This window comes from Pieris rapae, chromosome 10 (assembly GCF_905147795.1).
Source record: "Pieris rapae chromosome 10, ilPieRapa1.1, whole genome shotgun sequence".
In the NCBI taxonomy this organism is placed as follows: domain Eukaryota; kingdom Metazoa; phylum Arthropoda; class Insecta; order Lepidoptera; family Pieridae; genus Pieris; species Pieris rapae.
The window spans coordinates 2304470-2330510 of NC_059518.1; the positions used below are offsets into that span (position 1 = coordinate 2304470).

General features: G+C 34.2%; 1 protein-coding gene across 2 annotated transcripts; it reads right to left on the minus strand.

The window, feature by feature from the left end:
• On the minus strand, nucleotides 1-25611 carry LOC111000114. Of its 2 annotated transcripts, XM_022269464.2 has the most exons (10): nucleotides 25272-25611; nucleotides 12381-12689; nucleotides 9989-10224; nucleotides 7576-7773; nucleotides 7280-7400; nucleotides 6453-6563; nucleotides 5925-6078; nucleotides 5349-5561; nucleotides 2803-5242; nucleotides 1-2760 (listed from the first exon to the last, which is right to left on the minus strand). In XM_022269464.2, exons 1-10 carry the CDS (start codon nucleotides 25506-25508, stop codon nucleotides 243-245), a joined length of 6537 nt encoding a protein of 2178 aa, XP_022125156.2. In that variant the 5' UTR covers nucleotides 25509-25611; the 3' UTR covers nucleotides 1-242. The 2 variants fall into 2 exon arrangements, with proteins under 2 accessions (XP_022125156.2, XP_022125155.2); XM_022269463.2 differs by having other exon boundaries at nucleotides 1-5242.
• Nucleotides 25612-26041: the final 430 nt, after the last annotated feature.

The following is a 26041-nucleotide window of genomic DNA, read 5'->3' on the forward strand; positions in this document are numbered from 1 at the left end:
AGGTTTGAAAATTCGGAAGTAATGAAATCGCAAGCTTAAAAAGAGCATGAATAATAAATAAATATAAATTAACATTATAACAAACAAATAAATAAGTCTATAGATAAATGTGAAAGAGAGACTTGTTTCGACTTAACATAATAAATAATATTCGCCTTATAGGATTGTTGTTCGACTCTTGATCAAATCATATCACATCTGCATGGCACGTTAACATTTCTAGAATCGGATATCGTGTTTAATTACAAAGTGTTCGTTAGTAATGTGTCACCCTGACAGGCTGGTCCTTGGCTCGGCCAGTTGCAGGCACCAATATTGGGATCAAAACTAAGTTGAACAGGGCAATTGAAAACGTGCAATGTAAATCTTTGCTTAGTACAATCCCATCTGCATGCATAAAACTTATTACATTGTTTTGGATGTCTGAAGAGACCCGCTCTTTGGCAGTCTATCGAGCCTTGTAAAGTTTCATCTCGGCCGCGCCAACCACCTGGTCCATAACGGTCAAATGATTGAGAATCTACTTGAACAGTATCTAAGGATTCTTGTGGTGATACTTCTTGGTTTAGTATGACCGTTTTGTATGTTGGTGCGACTGTGACAGCTTTCACTCTTGGTCTAATTCGAATCACGTTTTCCGTTGTTGAAGTGACTGGTTTACTTGATACATAATTTTCAGATTGTCCTCTTCCGGTAGGAGTAATAATTACATCATCATTGCTAGCTTCCTGATAGTCTTGATAATATGAATCGTCAGGAACTATGATTGGATTATATGTGGAAGTAACGGTGGGCGCTCCAGTTGTTACGGTATTAATGGCTGGCTTTGTAACACGTCTCGATTTCTCTTGCCAAACTTCTTCATCATTATCACCTCGGCGTGAGATATCTTCGCTGCTATAATCATCGATAATTTGCGTCTGCGCTGTTGGTCTTCTACCTTTTAGAACTAAAACAGGTGATTGGCAACTGCAAACAGCGCCTAATTTTCTCACGAGAAGAGGATTAAAATCATTTATTTTTGTAACAACTGCCACCTTAGGCCTATATCTGCGTATAGGCACTTGAGTAGAAGTCACTTCTACCAGCTCCTGTCTAACAGGTGCATAAGTTGATGTTACAGGAGAAGTTGAAACTGTGCTTGATGGGACTCCTGATGTACTGTACGTTACTCGACTAGTGTCACTTCCAAAACCCAGGACATTAGATTTAGCTGTTTCAACGACAATATTCTGTTTTCTTGTATAATATGGAGTAGACGACACTCTTTCCGTTGTCTGAGCATTCTGATAAGGGTTATACTTAATTTCAAACTCATCGGATGGGGGCAGGTATTCTGGAGCCTGATACGTAGTACTTTCTACATAGAATGGTGCTTGCGTTGATTGCTCTGCAGGTCTGAAATATTTTGGTCGTGATCGACGTGGTGCCGAAGTTACTTCAACTATATCAGGTTTGGAGGTTGAAGAAGCTGCCGTATTAACGAAGTACGTCTCAGACGTTGGGTATGAAGGAGTATAAGAAGAAATCAATCCGGCATCAGGACCAACTGTACCAAACCCTAATACGTTTGATTTTGCGGTTTCAACAACTACGTTTTGTTTTCGTTGCAATGGTGCAGCTGTTGATAACACGAACTTTTCGGTAGATAAAATATTATCTTCTTGCGTATTATATCTATTTCTAGCACTGGCACCTGCACCAGCATCGTATCCGAAAGTATCATAAGTAACAACACGGGAAGAAGATTTCTGAGTAGGAGGCAAATATGATGGTGGGACGTACTCAGGTGCTTTGTATACCGATTCAGTAATAGGTGGCAAGTAGTCACGAGTTGTAGTAGTTGAATAGGTTCTAGGTCTGTACGTCGAGGTAACCGTAGGCGTCGCCGGTAAACGTGCCGATGGTAAGTATTCTTCTGCTGTGTTTGTTACTTGTATTTTAGGAGAATCATATCTTGTCTGCGTGGACTGTGAATAAGATGCAGGAGCAGAAGGAAACTCGACCGTTACTTTACTTGGTTGTTCGTATGTAGATTGATAGTTAGACTCAATATTGTATTTATCTAATCTCGATTTATAGCGAGATCCAACTCGAACAGGCGTTGCAGTGGTAGGAACTGTGTAATCGTCTCGGGACTCATTATCTAAATTGTATGTAACCTGTTTTTTAGGATTATTGTATTCAGAATAATGATCTTCATAGATAAGGGTTGATGGTGTAGTTGACACAAATATTGCATCCTTTCCAGTTTGATCTGCCTTACCAAACGTATGAGATTGGTGGAATGTTTGATGTGATACAACGCTTGCGTCTGAGTAAGCTGGAACATTTGGTACTTCTACATTTCTTTGAATTTCGGGTTGATCATATGTATAGCTTTGTAAGTTTTGTGTTCCCAAAGTTTGATGTCTTATTCCTTCATTTACATATTGTGTATAACTAGTGGGGCTAACATCAGTAGCAATTGTTTTTTGGGTGTACTTCAATATTGGGTTTTCGTACAAAGATACAGCAGGGTTCTGGTAGGTCAGTTGAGCACGAGGTAAAGGAGACGACACTATTCTTTGTTTTTCTACTCTATGAAGTGTTTGTTGACTAAAGGAATGTGGAGTTTCAGTTGACAAAACTACTGGAGCTAATGTTGACACGGTCCCTGATTCTTTTAAAGTTATTGAAGGTTTGGAGTAGTCGTAACCAGTTTGGTAATTGGCTTGTGTATTTTCATTGAATAATTGCTTATCATAAGTAGAACTCGTCTGGCTATAAGTTAGTGGACGCTCTGTTATTTCAATAGGTGTCGTTGATGAAGATTCCTGAACGGTAACTAAAGGTCGAGAATAACCCGTTTCAGAGTTTACTTTATATACAGACGGCTGAACAGTGGGCGTGGCTGGCACAATAGATTCATCTTTATAGATGGCACCATTGTTTGTTCTGCCAGTATAAATCGTTTGTTGACTGTAAACTTGAGGTCCTTCTGTAGACACGAAATTCACAGGTGCCGGTGTTGATAGTACTTCTTTAAAGCCTATTGATGGACGAGAATAATCATATCCAGTCTCTTGGTAATTATTTCCTTGTGTATTTTGTTTATTATACTCTTGTGACTGATAAGTCGATACAGTTGGTTGATCCAATGTAATGTGTGCACCAGTGGGTTTGTATCGGTATCCAGAACCTCTGTGAATCGTTTGTTGACTATAAGTCTGAGGTACGTAGGTATCTTGATAAGTAGCTGGGGTGACATTAACGGTATATTTTAAAAGTGGATTTTCAAATATAGTTTTAGCTGTTGTTACAATTGGTCGCGCTGTCGTGGATGCGACATATGCTTGCGAAGCTTGTGTGTATGAGTTACCGGTAATTGGTATTGAATATTGTCCAAATCTTTGCGTATCATATTGTTGGCTGTAATCGGGGGATTGAGAGTAAATGCGGCTGTCGTATCCAATCTCTTGTGGATAGCTATTGATTTTGTTGACATTAACTGTATGTACAGTTTGTTTCTCAAAATTATTGGTCTCCATCGAAGGTACTACAGATATTGGTTGCGGTGTAGATGTCTCATAAGAAACTGTATTAGTATATTTTCCACCACTTTCCGCAGCTGGAATGTAAACATTTCCTGCGTCTATGTTGTGCACAGTTTTATGGCTATATGACTGAGCTATAGATGGGACATATGCAGTCGGTGCTCCTGTTGTATATGCAACTACTTTCTTAAAAGGTGGTTCAGTGACAGGAAAAGCTGTAGGATAAGTATTTTCAAAACCTTGTTGGGTGTGTGAAAAACTTTGTGGCCTTAATTTAGTTACTGTGACAGGAACCGGTGTAGTAGAATAGGAAATTCCTTCCTCAAATTCAATACTGGGTCTAGAATAATCATAACCTGTTGAAGCTAACTTCGTAGTACCCGTATTGACTGTGGAGTACCCTGTATTATAGCTTTGGTTATGATCAGTTACGGTGACCACAGTAGGTTGCACGTATGTAACAGCTGGTTGTGTGTAACCGAATAACTGTTTAACACTCGTCTTCGGAGGTTGTGGAACGTATGTTGTTTTGTACGTGACTGATGGTAGAGAAGTCGTCACTGCAAAAGGAGTAGCCACTGTTGGTATACCAGATAAAGTTGGGGTAGTGACGTAGGTGTAACCATCAAGATTTTGACTATTAGTTCCAACATGTGTTATCGAAACAGCGGGCTTTGATATTTCTTCTGTATGATGAACAACCCCCTGAGAGTATTGATAACCGCGGTTAGAGCCATCAACTAATGTAGTCTTACCGACTAAATCAACATTGACAGCTCCAGCCGTGAGGGTATGAGGTGCGCCGGGGTAAATTTTACTATCAGTTACATAACTATTTCCATCACCCGTTCCATAAGTTCCATGAAAAGTACTTGTTGATTGACTACCTGTTTCAGATCCAGTATCTTCATTGCCTTGAACATAGAGGCCTTCGTTGAATGGAACCGTTGGTTTTGGATAGTCGTAGCCGGTAGATTTTGACACGTCTTGACTATAAGTCCCCTTATCGTAATACCCACGGTATGGACCAGTATCAGAGGAGCCACTGTACTTTCCTGTGTCGTGGGTACCACTGTAGGTTCCTCTATCGAAGTCGTACGTGTATTTAGTATTCAAATCAATATGCGCATATGGTATCGCAGCTATATCTACGTGTCGGTAAGGATTAGCACGGTCGCCAATTGGATTGTGCACATAAGCGCCACGATTGTCCTTTTGATAAGCTCCAGACCTATATTTTGGTGCGACTTGACCGTTTGAGTAAGAAGTAGAGTATGCGTAGTTTTGTTTATATTTTTCCTTTTGACCGTTTTGTATTCTGCCATTGGTCGTTTGGGAATTGTAACCGGTCGCTTTGTTTGTTGGAAGCCGGTAGTCGTCTAAAATAAGAGAGCCACTTGTGTACTTTTCTTCGTCGTTATAATTAGTTGCTTGAACAAGGCCTTTATTTATAGCGTCAGCGGCGACTACTTTGTAGGAGAGACCACTAGGTTCTCCCTGACTACCCAAGTTGGTGTAATCCAGCTGATAATTACTAAAGTTATCCAGCTCCTGTGCAGTTATGAAATTATCATCAAGAGCATCTTGTTTGTTGAGGAATCCTGTCTGTATTCCAACGAGATTATCGACCGCGGCACCAGCTACGAGACCACGATGTGCTGCGATATTCACTGACTCCGCTGTTCTTCCTTGGAATCCGGTTGCACCTGGAAATAATTATTTATTTTCTTTATATCTTACTTATGATTCAATTAATATATATTTCGTTGGAACATCAGGAGAGATACATTAGATTAGCTTTTTAGGTATTACCTGTAAGTGTAGCAGCAGAGAAACCGAAAGCTTCGGCCTCGTATCGAGCGATGTTTCCACAAGCAGGTACAAGCCAGGGCCAGTCGCAACGCATACGCGCAGGATCAAATCCAAGACCAAATGGACAGCGGAACTCGTACGCTGTTAGCGGTGACTTTCCATGATCGAGACAGGCAAAGAACCATCTACAATTCTCGGGATCAACGTAGAAACCTGAAATTTGGTTTCATCATGAGCTTTTTATATTGTATGGCGGATGCAATTAGCGTTAATGTAACAGCAAATTAGCAATAAATCTGAGCAAGATATTCTGAGCCTATTCTAGGTAAGAATTAGAGTTTTTAGGAGGGCACAGAAGACTGACCAACTTGTCTGTAAAGAAAAGTATTTCCAACTTATTAATTTAGAAACACATATTTAATTTCTCCACCTTAGCCTAATTTAGGTATAGACTGTTAAAAAATCGAGCTAGTCATGAAGACAATTATATTCCTAAATAAATAATTGCCCAAATATAATCCAGTGAGACCGTTTCATCTATGCTTTAGCTGCTGCCTGAAAGTATCATATGTTTACCTTCCTGTGAGGGACATTGGAATCTCTCAGCTGGCACGGGAGCGATCTCAGCAGAGCCGGGGCAAGCAGCCGCATTAGGGAGTGACCCTGGCCATACACACACTTCATATCGTGCATCGAATGCCAGACCAGCTGGACAGTCAAACTCGAATACCTACAGACATAATTATATTAAAATATATTTAAAAGATCTCCCGAATTTCTTGAAAAATAAAACAATTGCTGATATTCTGATTTCTGGTAATCAACCACAAATAGATTTTAGTGAAAACTAACGAAAAACATAAATTAGTTATCTGTAAACATTACAGTTTAATATAGTCTTAAAAGTCCGGCAACGCACTTGCGGGATTTCTGACGATGTCCATGGACGGCTGTGTCACTTAATAGGTGAACTGCCTAACCGTTTGACTTCTATTAAATTAAAAAAAAAATGATTACATAACATAGTGCTCATTATACGATCGAAATACTTGCGGTGTGACTTAAAACACAAACAAGGATTTTTTAAATATTTGAAATACTAACTGTAAAGTCTGGAGAGTACTGGTCAAATTTCACACAACGATAGAATCGTGCGCAGGAACGTGGATGAACGAAGTATCCTTGGCGGGAGCACGAGAACTCTGTACGCGTGTCCTGTGAAGTAACAAACGCATTTAGTTTACAAAAAAAATCGTATATACTTAAAGTAGACGCCTCAAAATATTATCGAAGTAAATTTTGAAGTGTTTTGATGAAACCTAGGCTAAATTCAAATTCAAATCATTTATTTGCTAGAATTATATTTTATTTATTTGATCTATTGAATAACAAGACTAGTTATCAAATCCCACATTTAGAAAAATGACAGCGTAGAGCTAGTTAGACACCAATATTTGTAAAAATTCCTATCCAAAAAATACAACGATTTAAACGTTAGGCTTCTTTTTCTTGTATTTAATAACATCTGAAGTGATGTTCCCCACGTTATTTTCAAACCTATGATCTAGGTCTCGCCCACGCTATAAAAGCACCTTGCCTTTAAGAACCCAATCACCTAAAGTTGGAAACGTATTTTTTGCCAGGGATGCAATGTTTGTTCTATATTTATTTTTATGGTTACAAAAATAGTACTATCTTTGTCCACGCCTTAAATACCAATAGTCACAATTCTCTGGTAAATACAATCTCGCGATGCTCCATTAAGCGTGGAGAACTCCATATGTCTAATTGGATTATGATACTTTTCTGAAAGACTCTGAATATTTCCCACAAAAGACTACACAAGTGTCATTGTCCCACTGGACACAACCTTTTATTAATTGGTCTTAGTTATAAATTAATGACAATACAAACAAAGAAAATATATTTACCTCTCTGATGCTGTGTATTACACCGTCAGCGTCGACGACTTGGGTAATACGATAGGGAGACACTTGCAGAGCTTCCAAACCTCGCGCACCGCCCACAGACAAAATTTCGTTTTCTAGAGATCTAGAATTAAGGTATATTTTCATTATAGATTAAACACAGAACCACATATACCTATGGTTTAAAAACTTTTTACTTAATTAATAACCATTAAATTTAATTTTATTATTTGTAGATACGTTAACTATTAGTGACCATGGGCGGCTGTATTACTTTTTTATAAAAATAAAACGCTCACCTCAAAACTGCAGCTCTGGGTGCACGACTCTGTTGGTTAAGAACCTTCTGCAGGATGCTCCTGAGGGAGGATCCGCAAGGTGTGTCCACGTCTTTATCTGCTTGGTACAATGCCAATCCCGCCAAACCTCTTACACGTGCGTATTTTCCCTTAACGTCCACCGAGGAAGAATCTTCGAAGGATATCCATGTTTCATTCCTATAAATTTGAAGCCACGTAAATATAATAGGAAACTACAAAATAATAAGGCATAGATCTAGTATTAATTGGCAGAGGTTGGATTTTTTTTCGTATTTTGTTGCTCAATATTTTATATGTTAAAACCATTACAGTGATTGCGTAGTAATAATACTGCGAAGTGCATAAGTTATACCATAAATAAATCACCACTTATCGTTTCTCTTAACAAATACTAACTTTGACAATAGTATAATGACACGTAAGCGTTTACGCGGGAAACCTTTCAAAAAAGGTGTCAAATAAAACAAAATTTAAAGCAATAAACGACTAGAAAATACGACCCTATAAAAACTAAAACACTTCAAAAATTCTCGAAGTGTTTACTGCTTCGGTTGATTTGATCTGACAGTATACTGTATAACCTAGAAAAGAAGTGGGTGATTTTAGTTTCGGCTTCGTATGAAATGCCCACTCTATAATAGCTTTGCGAAAAAAGGCTCATAAGAAATGCTAATTTAAATTATGTTTTTTATAAAGCAATTAATAACGCCTGAAAGTTTTATAATGCAACATTCTACTAGGTACGCTTTTGCCGTGAATTGTAAGATGTAGTTTTTAGTTTCTAATCGCACAACGAAATATAAAACGATAATTGCTTACTAGTCAATTTTATAGGTGTAATAATGTATAAGTAATCAGTAAGAGTCAAAACCGTTTACCACGACATCGTTTAGAATGATATACCGGTTATATTGATGAAAACCAAACGTTGAATTCCATTGTATTAGAAACTTAATAACAACATCACTGGGTGTTATGACTATCGGTTTTTACGACTAAATATAACAGATATTATGACTGTAAACGAGTATACATAGTGATTTGTATTTTGGAAAGAATTTTCATTGTTGACAATTTTCGTTATATTTCAGTCAATTTCTTAAAATCTTATCTTATATCTTTAAACGAGCAATTCTTGTATATATATATATATATAATTGGAATCTCGGTATCGGCTCCAACGATTTTCATGAAATTAAGTATACAGAGGCGATAAATCGATTTAGCTAGGAATCATTTCTAGAAAATGTCATTTTATTTGTGTTTTATCAACTTAAACATAGAATTGCTCGTTTAAAGGTGTCAGTCAAATAAAAACTTAAATATGAATATAATTATCTTTATTCGATAATTATATTCATATTTCATAATTTTATTAGTAAGTGATTCGTACTTAAATAAAATTTCCAAAAAACACGATTTATAAAAAAAAATACCGAGCTAAGCTCGGTCAACCAGGTACTATATATTATGTGAGAAATGTTTACAAATACAGCTACTTATGAGTAATTATGAAATCTATAAAAATGTGTCTATTTTTTTTAGTTGTTGTTACTAGAGACGAATAGAACCGTTGAAGATATTCATATAAATTGCTCGTTTCTTTATTGCTACACATTCCTTTAGGTACTACATAAGCATTCAGAAGAGATAAACAGTATTTAGGCTTTTGAGTTCAATGTCGAGGCATCTTAATAGTAATTATGCAAGACACTTTAGGTGTGTGGAAACTGGTTTAGCTTTTAGTTCACAGACCTCGCATTCTACTACATTTTCTTAAGTTTTCCTTTAAAAATGCTAAATAAAGTTATGTAAATGGTATGAGGAAAACATATACTCAAGTTAAAAATAAGTTAGACAAGTCGTTAATTAGACTGCGTTCACTTGTTAGTCAGATAAGAATGTATTCTTTTTCAGCGGTGCTATCTCAAATTACATATTTAATGACTGACACAATAAGCGAATGAAATCATATCTAGGTGAGAATAATGGCTGATTTTGCCAGATCTTCATCGTGTAAAAAATAAACACTTTTATCGAATAAAAAGGCCCTTTAAGCTGCAGACCATGTAATACACAATATTAGAATATTTTTACAATTTTAACCCATTATAAAATAAGTATTGTAGTAATAATTGTTAACAATTAAAAGCTATTAGTATTACTTTCTTTATTCCTACATAATTATGTATGTGCAGTGTATATTATCGGATTGTCCTCCATGTAACATGTGTGATGTTTGTACCAAAAAAAAAATAAAAAAAAAATTATAATACAAATCAGCATGGCTACTATTTGACTTTTACCTTGACTGCGTAGGTATGAGAATATAATTACCCATTTAGTTTGACAACCTACTTACTATATTGTAAAGACTTTTTAAAGTACGCACTTGAAAGCATAAGGTGCTGATAAGTCCTGATCACGTTCCAGGGTCCAGCGCCCACGCTGAAGTTGGCGACATAACTCCGACTGGTCGATCTCCTTTGGTTCTTCATCCATGGCTGGGCTTCCAGGTGTACTAAGAGTCTGGTTCTGGAGAGTAAACTGCCGTGCGGTCGCAGGAAGGCTCACCACCAGTTTTGATGCTGGGACACCCAGGCCGATCACAAGATCGACAACTGAATCCTGATTAAAGATAATAAACATTTTATTTACACCAAACAATAACATAAAACCGGTGTACAAAGCATGTAAAAGTGCGGACTAATAAGTTTAGTTTTACAAACAGCTTATACTAAACATAAAACTAAATTTACTATAAAAATGCATAGCTACAAAAATCAATAAAGCTTCATAGAAGTTAAATTATATCAGTTCGAATATGTGTACCTATTTTATCTACTTAATACCACAAAAACAAAATTAAATCCAAACCATCGTACGATAGAAAGAATTATTCTCTGAATTAAAAAAAAAACAAAAGTAATTTTTATTTTTAAGAATTAAAAAAAAGTAATGATGATAAGCTACATCCTATACAACTTATATGGACGGAGCATGTAGCCCGTTATACAGATAACAGATAGTCTAACAGTAACCGAATAACCAAAAGGAAGAAGGGCAGACTAATAAATATTACCTATATCTATTCAAGTTTTTAATTAACAAATATAAAATAGATGTTGTTTGAAGAGGAGTGCAAATTAAGGGTTGTACGTATTTCTGTTTTGGTACACCATAGAAAAATAAACACAAAAAAATTGTCTAAAGAAAAAAAAATATGGAGATGAAAAGTAGATGTACGATTCGCAGACCTAACCGACATACACACAAAATTTTACGAAAATCGGAGGAGCTTTACAGACGCCTTGACACTAGATTTTTATGTTTTAGATAAACCTGTCATGTATATGGCAAAGCAAAGCAATTAAAACACATGTTAACAGTGAAAGGGACAATAATAAAAAAGGGTACATGAAACATGTTAATGATCCTTTATGGTTTCTTGAGGAAAATGGGCAGGAAGCTCACTCAGGCAATGATACTCATGAAAACTCTCAATGACTGAGGGCTCGCGAGTACGTTGTTTAAAGAATCGGTCTTTTCTATTTTTGAATGGTCGTGATTCCATTGAAAAATACTTGAAGATGTCTTTAAAGTTACCACGTCTAAAATAGCATTAAGCAGATGCACCTGTTGTGTGGCCTAGTTATCCTAAAACGTAATCCCAAGACCACTTAAACGATTATTCAACCTTATTATCTGGGTCATAAGGTTTGAAATGTGGCATGAATTTTTCTTAAATGAAGTTTGCCTTCATGTCAAGCGTACTCTGCGAGCGTAAGTTATGATATACTTTCAAAGATATTTACGCAAAATTAATATTGCTTAATATTTATGAATACATTCCTCGTCATACTTCTACAGAAATTATGAAGGTAATGCTACTAATAAAAAAATAACAATATTGTACATATGTTAAAAAAAGCTTAGATATGAACGTAAACTACGTTATTTACATAACTCTAGCAATTAAAATTTTAGTATGATCCTTTTTTATGGACAATGCTGCAGCAATGCGCACGCTGAAATCATTAGGCCAAGACTTCCTTTCTATGTGCGCATTTCACATTCGCTCGAACGGTGAAGGAAAACATCGTGAGGGAACCGGCTTGCCTTAGAACCAAAAAGTCAAAGGCATTTTTCAGGCACAGGAGGCTGATTACATGCTACATGTTATTAAATTGACAAATGATCGTGAAACAGATACAGAAATCTCAGACCCAGACTTGAAAAGGATATAGCGTTACTGATGTATTTATTTAATTTTTGTGGACAATGTAAATTCATTCATCTAAACCAAAAATGCTACTTAATTGCTTCTAGTGTTTCTTTCATTAATATTTTTTCTTATTACTATTCAGCTGTTGTTTTATGAGTAACTGGATTATAATAAAATTATGTTTAGCTATAAAATGTCCAAATAAAAGTCAAGGAAATATCTAAATATGGTGAAACTTAGAATTCACATTTGCACGGAATTTTAAACTGCAGATCATTAACATAATATCAAATTACAATCTTTCAAAGTATTTCTTGCCGTTTTAGGATAAATGCGCCTGCGCGTCATGTCAATATATAACTAATTAACTTAAAACTGTCAATAATTATTAAACGTAGATATTGTTTAAAATTAAAAAAAAGCTTTTATGGTAAAAAACAACAGCATTAGGAGGGAAAGACAGATGAGCGATTTTCTTCCTAAAAAAGGAAATAATTTTTCGCGGGAATCACATTGACTTCTCGGGTTAGGCTTATGGCTACTAATATTCATCACTTACAGTATTCATCATGTCCCACATGCCGCTCAGCCGACTTGGGTGATATGTCATCTTCTTAACCAATCCCAGGGCATGTGTATGCACAATCATCAAATCAGCTTTCTTCACCAGAGCCCGTAGGTCATAGTACTTGGCGAGCAGTTCCGGATGAGCAGGCAAAGCCAGCATAAGTGGGCCCTTGTTTGCAGCAGATATCGCACTACGGGCGTCTTCCACAGTCTCCGTAGTCTTGGTCCTGTTGAAGGATTTGTGAGCATTGTACAGCTCTAGACCTTGGATGTATTTGGATACTAAGATGTCCTTTAGATCCTGGAAAAAATAGAAAAGAATATTTTATTTGTTGTTTATTGAACCGAAACAAGAAAGAGTCCATATGAATAGTTGGATCAGATAGAAAAGTTGTTTAAAATATACTAAGGTAATAAAATCAATGCAACGAGTAATACTGTTATAAAGTCAAAATCGGTTATAACGACATCAAATGGACTACTTATATTTAGTCTTAAAAATGAATTTATGTACATTGTTATTATGTAATACAAATAATTTTGGTCAATATAACCGGTATGCGGTTCTAAACGATGCCGTCGTAAAAAGTTTTGACTGTATTTATTTTTTTATTTTCAGCCTTACTTCTTTCCCTTCCCAACTTATTTCCTTGGATGTATATGACTATACCACGTAAGAAGAGATGAGACTCTAATGCCTTATTCCATGTCTGACATATGCATGCCAAACCCATGTTTGGCATAAAAAACAAAAACAAAATATAAATACTTGTCAACGAAGCATGGAAAGGAGCATGCTAAACATTATAAATGGTACACAAGAACATCAATTAATATTTTGTTAAAATTAATATGTAGGTTCTTGCAAGCAGAAAGCTACATGTAGTGAAGATATAGATTTGTGCCAGAAATTACATTCTAAGGACGACAAATTTCTTTTTCCTGTCGAAATTTTTGAAATGTTACACAACTAACAAAATAATTAATTCGTTCTTTCTAATTATATAATTATAATAATACTGGTTCGTTCTGATTTGGACCAATCACATATGTTTTTCTTAACTCATTGAATAAAGAATGACAACAAACTTTCTCGTAACATAACGTCGTTAACCTGTCCAACCCGCTTAAGGCAACCGATAAGCCGAGCTTAACTATTAAATATCGAGGACAGTTTCGCAAAGCACAAGGCCGTGTCCTCAACGAACCTAGAACCTGATTTTTACGTCATTCTGATACAGTTTTAATTATAATAGCGTTATTAATCACTAGATGCCGTTATATTTGAATCAAATATTTGTTTTTAACTTTGAAAAACATGTAAGTATTACTATTAATATTATTTCAAAAATTTAGACAGCTAGGGTTGTTATGTATTGTTTTTTGTTTTGTATCTTAATTGTTAATGCAAAGAAATCTCTTTTAAACCAAAATATATTTAATGAACACATTTCATCATCTGCAACGTAAAACACACGTACCTTATGAATTCAAATTACTTATTTTAATACTATTAATCAAAGGCCTTCGAATATTCCAACATCATTCAAATGCGTTTCAAAGTAAACGTAAGAAGAGGTGGTCCACTAAAACATTTTATTTTTACAAGATCTTGAAGAGTTGCTGTGATGTTTTTAAATTGTATGATAAAGATATGGAGTCAACTTTTTATACAATAGATTCAGACATACAAAATACATACTCCACAAAAAATATATGTGTAATTAGACCTATTAAAAAGTAGATTAATGAATAGTCCATTGTCCAAACAAATAGACCAATTCAATCAATGTCGCTGCAAAGACCACAAAACACTTTAGCAATTAAACTAATACGCCATCTTGTCTGGCCCAATGCATTGTTTAGTTATATAGTGGAAATAAAAAAATTTTTAGAGAACTGCGTTTATTTAATAGTTAGAAAATGTTTAAAAATCACCATATGATTTACATTTACGCAACTTTTAGGTTTTAAAATTATTATAAAACAATGTCCAGCCATCCGTAATATAAGTATAAAATAAAAAAGGATTTAAAGATATATAACATAAAAATGTGTAAAATTATGCATACATTTTTAAATAAATTATTTCTGAATAAATTAGGGGATAACTTTTACGTCCTAAAACGATTACTTCTTTAACATTAACTTGATAGCCAAGTCTCTTGTTCTGACCAGTCAATCAGTTTTTTTTTTCAAAATTACTAAGGATCTAATAAAGACCTATTCACACGTTCTTTGCTGGCGCTAGAACTGTGCATCGTCACTTTAGTTATTTAGATCAAAGTAAACTAATAAGTGTATTTAGATCAAAGCACTGACTTTAGCCTGCGTTGTCAGGAAAGACAGCTCTTAAGAGATTTTTCAACTTTATAGCTTCATAGTTTTAGATTAGCTCTAGATTAGCATTGATATTGTTTCAAGAGCGTAAAAAAATATTCCTTAATCAGATGCCCGTTAATGACATGTTAGTAATAATTCATTTGTCACATTTGGACTGATAATTGCCAAACAATGAATAAAACAGTGAAGGGCAAGTGGTTTAATATTAAAACCATTTTCCTCATATATCTAGATTAAACAAAACATTCAATTTAGCAACGGAAATCCTGTATATTTATTCAGTTACTATAAGTCAAGTAAGGTTGTGTTGCACAATCCAATAAATTACTAAAAAAGGTCGAAGTAAACAGTCGTGGTCAACTAGATCGCTAATCAATTTATATTCGTTGACACTAAATTAAATATTTTGATCTTTAGATACGCTTCAAGAAGTCGGTAGCCGACGTTTGTAGCCGTGCCGATCTAAGACGATCTAATTTAAGATGACTGCATAAAGTTATAATTTGATGGCAATGATAGTAAATAAGTAGTCTTGATTGTGAGACTTAGTTAGACTTAGCAGTTACTTTTAGTTTGACACAAGTCACACACTGCCTATTCATTGACTATATACCGACCTTCGTCCTTTCCGATCAACAATTATAAATACATAGAATATATACAAATAAATCAGTAAGGTAAGACAAGTACTATTTCTGCGCTTTTCTATTCAAAACAATTTTACGAATGCCTTCATAAAATAGCCATACTTTTTTTTGTAGACACACCATTGTACGACAATGAAAAGAGAAAAACAATTGTTATTACGTTAATAATTATTATTAATATTAAATTTGTAAATATTTTTTACATACAAACTTCTTCAACTGTCTATTTATTTATTCAGCAAGTACAAAACCGACGACATTTTCAACGCAGAACAAAATATGCATATTTCCAAATATTTAAAATGAAGTAATTATTTAAATCTAGACATCTATTAACCTACAAATTTATATATTTTCAATGTATTTATGTTAAATATAAAACATTACATAACGGCTTTATAAGGCAATTGAATCACATAGCCTACTTATATATGACTCATACTTTTATTAAACTTATGGGCCCACAACAGGGCATGGACATATTTAATTAAAATTACACCAGATTTTTTTTGTTTTCATTTAATATACAAAGTGTATGAAACTTCGTAACCCGCGATATATGTATACATGATTATTTTTCATCCACCCATTTTGGCCAGAAATCGAATCCAGGACCTCCACAAAACTTAAGAAAAGCAATTGCTAAATAAACTGTATCGTCTCCAAAACTTCTGTATCCGATTTATAGTCCTCCTGCCCATTTGCCCCCTGTTCTTAAAACAAGAACAAGTAGGTGAATATAAAGCTTAGTTGTTAGATCGACTTTAATATTGATTTTTGTAACCCAATCTTAATTTGGCTTTTTACTGATGTCGCATGAAATGATGCCTGCATTAAGTCGAGATAAAAAAAACGTACTAGGTTCTAATATACTTGACCGGAATTATGCTATTTATAAAATAACATTCTAATATAATTCCCCTGCTTTCCTCGCTCAACGAATAAGTATCGCAATACAGCGAGGAAATGCCTTTTGTAAATAAAATTTGTTTTAATTAGTTTGTAGGTAAAGTAAATTGTAAATACTACTGATATATTTTTCTGATGACTAATAAACGTTTCCAAAATTTAATAAGTCTATTATATTGTAAGGTATGTAGTTCATTTACTAGAACAATCAATTAAATATGCAATTAAGTGATTCATAGAATACAGCGTGAGAATTCATTGTTATGCACATAAATACAGATATCGGAACATTTAATAATAATAGTAGCCTTTAATTTCAGATACTTATCACTTAAACACTTTTCTATCATCTCTTTATGTTTCGGTATCTGTGTCGTTTTTTGGAGGAGACAAATCCCGCCGTTACTGTCTGCACTGTGCCTCTGTCTATAGCATTGTGCCACTGTCTGTATCTAAGCATTTGTTCTCTACAGAAATTTAAAAAAATAGACTTAATAAATATACATTAAAATAATAATCTGTAACTTAATACTGTAATGTGCCAGTCGTTTTTGTGAAATATTCCACGCTAATTCAGTATTGCACAAGGCTTTTAAGTTTCAACCTGATTTACTGTCATGCGTTATGTGACAGCGCACGTGCGAGTATTATATATCAATGTATATAGGGCAACATTGATTAAATACATGACATTTTATTACACGGTTTATTAGGAAATTAAATAATAAAAATGTCAGCGATAAATAATATTTACAAGATGAAGCAAAATAAATTTACGGCATCAACTAATTATTATGTTTTAATGAGAATTAAACGATTCAGTCTTTTGTTTTTATCAGTTTTTTGTATATCTTCATTAAGTAACATGTTTAAAGTATCGTGTTACGCAATGTCAGCAAATGTCAGCTCATTTCTGAGTCAGCTTAATTGATATTTTTAAAGTGAAATGGCTTCCAATACAGTTATAGTTTTACAAAGAATTAAGGACATATGTCGAATACAATATTTTCTTTTTGTATCTCGCTGGTGAAAGTTTTAATTATATATGTAATAATGTTTGTGAAACTAGATGGACATAGGTATAAAATTTTAGTTCTCACTACACTACACTACTACAATCAGAGTCTGGGACTTCTTTTTTATGTTAAAGAGGGCAAAAGGGAACATTGCTTATCTGAAGTTAAGTGATACCAATAGACACATAGTCAGAGGGTTCGCAAGTACATTGCCGGTTTTACTGCCAATTAGATATTTATTATTAATTATATACTAATTATTATTTATTTATCAGAGTAAAAAATATATAGCAATGTATAATTAACTATTGTTTTTTTTTTCTACGATAAACGATTCTGGGTGCCGATGGGCGAAGGCCTCCCCCATTGTCCTCCATTTTTTTTTATTGTACATTAAGGTCTAGGTCTTTCCAGCCATTTCCATTATATTTTCGGCCCCTCTTTTAAATTGCCTCTTTTTATTTTAGGCCTCTTGATTTACTATACTGGTAAGGAACCTTTTATTTAGAAAATTAAATTTGGCAGTAGTCTCTTAATATGTTTGTTAGTGTAATTGTTTAATGCTTTACTTCTAATAAGTGTAAGCATATATAATACTCAGTCGTATCATGTGGCATATGTCAGGCATGGGCTGATCGCCACTTGCCCATTAATAGAATAAAAATTCGAAACAAATACATTAATATAAGGTTTTGAAGCGGCACTGTTTCTTATGTAGATTATAAATATGCCGTCGTAACTATAGAGCTGAAGAATGTAACAACCTAAAAAATGAGTATGCGGACAAGGAGAGACTATTTTTTATCAACCTGTACAGATAGTAATCAGCTAGTAGTATTTGATGTTGAAAATGGGGCCAAAAATAATACCTTTTACGATTTCTTTGTTCGAATAAGTCATACACCAAATTAAGACAACGTTATGTTACCTTCGCTCTATTTAGGTCACAAAGCAGGTTCGACAAGCCGGTGATACCATTGTACAAAATTTAAAAATGCCTGTCAGTTGGGCAACAGCTGGCCACACCGGAGCATATTTTTAAGGACTTTCGACATGTTATATAATGTGCCGTTAAAATTGACCTTACAACTTAGTATTGCTTTACAAATTTCACACAATAAGTATAATTTTTGGATAATAAACAAAAACTTTGTGGAACCACCAGTTACGTGTTCTGTGAATCTCTACTATGATATTTTCTGTTAGAGGTACAAAAATGCAAAATCGAAAATAGTATTCACTGTCTTTATTGTCGGTCTTACATGGCAGCTGACCTGATCCGCGTGACTAACGGAATTACGAAATTACGATATAGACATAATTACACCTCTTCAGATTCATTTAGGAAATCACTCTTACGAGAGCAGGTCCATTCCGGAACCAATCAGAAGAAGAAGAGAAAAGTTGAATGACAAAGAAGCATACTGCTGCTATATAAACAAAAAATTTATTTGACTCAAATCAAGCATTACATTCTATATACAATATTCACTGCGGTTAACCTTACACATAAATATACTTCTATGAGCACTAGCGTTTAAACTAGGCCTAGCCTGTATCTTAAACGAGAAAGATATCTGAAATTGGTTTAACTGTTTGCCCTAGACGTTTATTGATTTTTATTGTTTTTTGAACTGAATGAAGGTATAATTAAAATTAAGTTGTTGCAATTGGTTAGACTGGAGTAAGTGTGAACTTCGACAAAGATTTTTAAGTCTTGTGGATGAGAAACTTTGATTGATGAATTTAATGTCGTTATGTTGTATGGAAACTAATTTTTACTATTAAGATTTTCTATTTAAATTAAATTGTTAACCATATATTCATATTGTTATGACTATTTAAAAATTAAACATGATCTTTGCATGCCTATTTTAATATGGGTGATTTTGCGGATTATAATAATTTTTCGATCTAAACGTACCACTTGCTCTGCAAATAAAATATGTATTTTGTTTTTATAAATTTTCTTGAACAATAAATAAAATAGATGATATTTAATTAAACGTGCACATGGAAGATCTACAATATAATATATGATATGAGATTAGGTACTCGTAAATGATTACGAAACTTGATCGAGCCAAATAACGATAAATGGTTTTTAATTAGCAGAAACCTTCTGTTATCAATTTATTTTGTTTATCACCTTGTTTTAAAGGCAGAACCACCTTGATTGAAACTGTGCTCTAGATACATATATACTTGATATTATTATGACTGTGTCTGTCCAATAAACCACTTTAGCAGAAATTACTGTGCAATATTCTATATGAAAATACTTAGTGGATTTAGATCCAGGTCATAATATAGTATATAATTATTATATTATATATAATATTATATTATATATAATATTATATTATATATAATATTATATTAAGCAGATATTAAGTTATACTGGCTCCCATGGACACTTACACTGCCAGAAGGCTTGCAAGCAACAATAAATTATATAAACATTTTTTTTAAAAATTTTATTGAGTTAAATGCATTTCCGCACAGAGTGTGGGACTCGCACTAAAAGCCCTATCCATTAAACCCATCCCACCAATCACGTCACTGTTGGGGTAACTTGGGGTCGCGTAAACAATAAACATTCTACCAAGAGACCCCTTGAGACTGGCTGCTGCAGCAACCATCTTCGATTACATTGACATCGCCTTCAAAAAATATATTTACCTGTAGTTAGTTAATTAAATTCCTAATTAATAGGTACACCTTTAAGTTATGTATATTGTTTAATTAATGTCTGTGTCTGACCAGTGACTATTAGATATTAAATGGTTACATCGTTTATACTATTACGTTATATATATACGTTCCGTATGTTTATACTATTGTAGAAAAACGTATATATTTCTTATTTTGTTAACATACATACTGTAACCATAATTGTCTATTCTTTACTTATAATTATTTTGTCGATCCGAAGTGGTGGAGGCCTGATGACCTGTAACACAGGTGCACAACCTTTAACAGGCATCAGTCTCACATAAACAATAACAATTACTCTAAAGAAGAATGACAATTATTGTATATGTTTTTGTGAGAAATAAAATAAATATATTATTATTATATTATTATTGTTTAATTTATCCTAAGAATGAATTACGACACAAACACAGTGGTCTTGTTCAAAGAACATTTTCTACTCAACTAACCTAAATCTCATACTAATAACACATGAATACTCAACTATTGCTCCTGCCGCTGCCAGAGATATTGCCCTAATAACTTCTTGCAGCAACATCATCGCTAGTGTGCAACCATTAGCAGCATGAGGACTATTTTTCTTCTCACGCTGCTAATTCCTTGCTGAGATCTGAGATTAATAGTGGCAATATTCATGGTAGAATATATAGCGATATTACGAAGCCGCGCCTATTCAAGTGCCCTTTACAGATTACATACGTAAACATATTATAATGTTATTTTGCAATTATAAATATGGTCTATTTAAACTAGGTTGACGTTTTTATACTCAATTTATTTGCATTATAAAGTATTTTACCTAAGCACGTATGCAAAGTAGAATATTGATTCGACATATTATCATTAACAATTAACCTATGGGATCATTTCGTACCTTGTCTTTATTGTAGAAATTATTGTCGAGTACAGTTAGAGGAAGATATAGTCTGGCTGCCCTTTTTTTATGTATCTGTATAAAAATATCTTTTTATGAGTACCTAGATGTCGCTCGCAGCTTCACCCACGTATTCCGTTTATTATGACAAGATGTTTCATATTTCAGAAAATTTAAATAAACCAATTAACTATACACCTAAACCTGAGGTTCTACTATTATTAGTACTATTTGTGAATTTATGACCTTCATACAGATAGATGTTTTAAAAAATGTAAATTAAAAAATAAAATATTTATGTCTGAAATTACGTATATTTAAGCATATTATCCCAACGAGGAACTGTATCCCGATACGGTTCAGGCGGTGTCATTGAAGGAATACGCGGAAATCGTCACGCAATACGTATTTATCTTATCGGAACTTACCCCACCTCGCAGGCAAGATAGGTTAGTGTCTATGTACAATGAGAGTAAATACGTATATTTAATTAGTAAACCTAGGCTTCACTTTGCACTTTTTTTTTGTCCTATACGCAAAACCGCATCCTACAACCATTGCCAATATTACGTATAATCAACGAACGAACTAGTTCCGTTTTATTTTTGTTTATGTTTAAAAGAATGCTGTAACAGTTCTTATATATAACGCTTAGCGCACATCCATTTGTACATAGAAAATTTAAATTACATATTGTGACAAGAACTTATAGGCAAACATAACAAACGCGGAGAGAAAAAAACATACATCGATTCGTAAATTTTAAAAACTAAACGAAAGTCAAAGTGTGAGGAGAGCAAGTATATCTAGACCTACCTCGGTTAACAGAATGCTTAATCCGAATTATTAATTTATTGATGTGTCTTAGTAAAACAATGTATACTAGTATCTAGTAAAACAAAACTATGACATAAATATAGGAACAACATGCTAGATAGATAGCAATCAGATCCGTTCGATAATTACTTTGCAGTTGTAACTGATAATACAAGGAATAAAAAGAAATACAGTTTAGTTAAATTTTTATTAGATGTTGGTAGGTTGTATTTGAGAGCTAATTGACAATGTCAGTCTGACATTTCTAAATAGAGACTGTAGTACCAATCTCAAAAAACATAACCAAAAATCAGGCGGCTTTTTGAGGCAACAATAATGAGGTAATTTTATTAGTGCGCCGAATGAAACTTCTAAGCCACGTTTATATTTTCAAAATAAAAATAGAATAACAAAGTAAATTTTATATTAATTACTCATACAATAATATCGCTTACACTTCTCTTTGAGGCTGTTTCGCATATGTAACCTACAAAACGACCTTGATTTTTGACAAGGCGCTGAGGTCAAATGCATTAATCTGTCAATGTGACAGAATGAATTATTATTGGTTTTACCCCCCGTTTCAAATATGACGTACCTACGGAAGTCACACTTAATCTGGACTATGAATTTTATCATAGAAGATTTGAATCCGATTAAAACAGATTGTCGATCCATATACAGTATTAAAGGATAGGATGGAAACAAAATATTACGACATCCGATGACGATGCATATTCCATGTGGTTAATATTAAATTTAAAGAAGAAATTAAGAAATTATATCTATTGAAAATATATATCTATAACACATCTATATAACTACACAATCGACAAGAAACTCCGTTTGAGAAAATTCAAGCCACTTTTTAACTTCTTTGAAAACGTATTACTTTTTCGTTTCGTTCATTTAGGATATGATCAGCGCAATACCATAGAACTTCAGTAAACCTTAATAACTGAGTATCAATATAATTCAAAGTCAAAGTCAAAATAAGGTAAATTAATTCTAAATTTACATTTACTACCAGTTCGCAAGTCAAGAGCGTAGAGCGGACAAGAAGAACTAGCAAGAAACTCTCCGCCACTGTTTTTAATCGCTAAGTTTTGAATCATACAAATTGTTTGAACTGAAATAAACCAAACCTGATTAGTTAATTATTTCACCAATGGACTTTCTTTCTACTTGCGCATTTAACATTCACTCTAACGGGGAAGGAAAACATTGTAAAGAAAACGTCTTCCCGTCAGGCGTATTAAACTCAAGAAGTCTACGGCGTCAGAACAGGAGGCTGATCACCCACTTGTCTATTAGATTAAGAAATTTTCATGAAACAGATACAGAAATCTAAAGCCTGGACCTAAATATGTTGTAGCGCCACTGATTTATTTTTATTTATTAAGTAAACGGCTTGTCGTTTCATTCAATATCACATTCTCGAAACGGTTAAGTGTACTTATGTAATTTAAAAAGGTCTTATAGCAATAATATAAATGACGTCAGTGTTTATTTTTTTTTTCAACAAAATTACTATTAAGGTAAGATTCTGAAAAGCGCTCAGTGCGACTCCCGTATGTCAAAAATTATTCAATTCGATATTCATGTCTTAGTTCGTGCTCAGTTTCGTTTCTGAATCTCACTTTAAGGTTGCCTTTATCCTAGGAATACCTATGTAATTCATGTCTTTAATATTATAGACAGTACTGATTAGTGGTGTTAATATTGTTGTACGGTTCCTGGGTTATCTTTAAATTATAGACGATTTTATTTTTACTCTATATTAACTACTCATATACAACAACAGAATATAAGCGAAATAATGAAATGTTAATCGCTATGTAACCGTTGAAGAGTACCTCTCGGAGTGTATCTCCGACGATTTTGGAAATCACCATACTTATAAAACTATGAAAGCCTGAATGAGCAAATATTCTGCCTTAGCTCGTACTAACTTTATATAACAAACTTAAACAGCAAATAAAAATCCTTATACCCTTATGACGTTATCGACACTAGAAAAAAACACTTCAAACTAAAGGCATCAATGTCATTTTAATATTTAACTCTAACCCTATTGAATCTAAAGAGCCCGAGTCTCATTTCCCTTTTAAGTTTTGTTTTGATGTCACAAGTAGAAAAACTTATGCAATAATTACCTACGCCTAATCTATTTTAATGTGACAAGCGTGAGTATGGAAAATTCGTCTTTATCCGTCTATACATGCTGATCATTTTCGTAGAAACTTAAGAAGAAAGTCCGACCCAGGACTAATGTAGGCATTGTATTCACATGTTAATTACTGACAAAGTGCTACTTGTGTAACCGCTTGGTATGTGTTTAAAAATAGAACACGATAAAATTTGGAAATCCTAAGTTTTCTGCAAAACAGGAAACACTATTCATATTTAATTAGATTAAAAATACATTTCCGGCGATTAATCGATTTTAATATATTTTTATCCTGTCTTTTGAACCTAGACTTGTAAACATCTTATTTAACGAAATATTATGGTGATATGGCAAAGATATATCTTCTTTCTCTGTTCGACTGTTGAATATTTGTTTTAATTGATTCAATCGACTGTTATAAGTCTTTTATCATTATAAAGTAACCAACGTTTGACATTTCAATCATAAAAATCGAAATAATCAAGTCAAGGAACTTCTACCTGGCCTCTGGCCACAATTGAAACTGAAGACAAGCCCCGCATGCAGCTGAGACAAACTAACAGCTGTTAACTGTCCTACTTTCGACATCCAGGTGCGATCTGGAGCTCAAGACTGGCATGAGGATATCCCGTGAAGGGCTATCAGACATGTGGCTCGAGCACAGATCGCAGTAGGAAAATTTCTTTCACAAAATTTTCATATCAGTCAGTGAGATGAGTACCATAAGAGGTGATGCGGGTGCTCTCATTAGTAGGTGTAGTCGTCATCCGGGCCTGGCAGGAGACCTTATACCCACCAGACCTAGTTTATATAGATCCTTTTTTAGTCTTTTTTTTTTAATTGACATTTTACACTCCCCCGCTGCTAAGGTTTTTGGCCCCAGCTCATCCCGACCGCGTGGTTTATAAGCTATTAGAGCGCCATTTGGCAAACCCAGGCGAATGAAATTTAAAATCAATGTTTCTCCTTCAAACAAAATTTTAAATGATTCAAGCTACTGTGATTTCTTAAGTCAATTTAAACCTACCTCAACACGTACGTACCGGTACGCAAATATATAATATAACGCAAAGATGCAACGTCAAAAATTATGTTTAAATAATAATGTAATTTATTATTTATATAATTATAAATAAATAATATAGAAAGGTACAAATTTCTCCGAAACAATGCCTCATGAAAGATTTAATAGGGGCGTTGGACAATGTAGTACATTTTCTTACTTAATCAATCCTTTACATTAATAAAGTAACCGTTAACGATTCATGATCTACTCTGGTTCGGGTCTCAAAGGCCAAAAACGGTTCAGGATAGTGCCCTACATATTATTATTATTATACATTAAATATACGGTGGGGTAGTTATCACTTTTAACGATCTTCTGTTTTCTTACCTTATCTTCCTCGGTAACTCGTAGAATAATCTTCAACTTGGGGTTGTGTTTCCTGTAGTCTTTCAGTATCCCGTCAAGTTTCTCACCCCGAGCTGATCCCATATATATGAGATGGGTGCATTCCGTAAAGTCGAGCGTACGCGCGGTCTCCACATAGCAGACGAGACGGGCGGCGCCCGCGCCGGCGGCATCAGCCGATAGCACCGCGCCGAGACCGAACAAAACCCAAAGCCACATAATTAAAAAATCAATCTGTCATACCGCCGCGAGTTGGAATAAAGGATTTTGGAAGCGCGTTGGTTGTTTGAGGAGCGAAGAACGAGTGGCTGCACGACGGTGTCAGGCTGCACTCATAGGCGCCCCGCCCTCGCGCCGAGTCGAAGGTCGCGCGAACCAGAGCTTTCATGTCACTAACGTGTCGCAAGGACTTCCTTTTTGGACATTTCTTCGGACGTAATAAATCTCGTCAAGACATTTTGAGAATCGTACTCTGAAAATCAATTAGGTTTGCGAAATTCGCGAGTACTATGAAAGGTGCTTACAGTACAACGGTGTTTACTTACTTGCAGTACAGAGTGATAATGGCTGTCATTGTTATACAACGTATAATTAATTACATAATAATGTAATTAATTACAGATGATTGCTTTTAATTGTGTGAGGCACAAAGTTTTAGCGATACTTGAAACCATGGAACAGTTAACAAATTTAATACAAGTAAATCTGATTTAGTTCTGTATATAATTTATGCACTAAAATCTCTGCAGCTA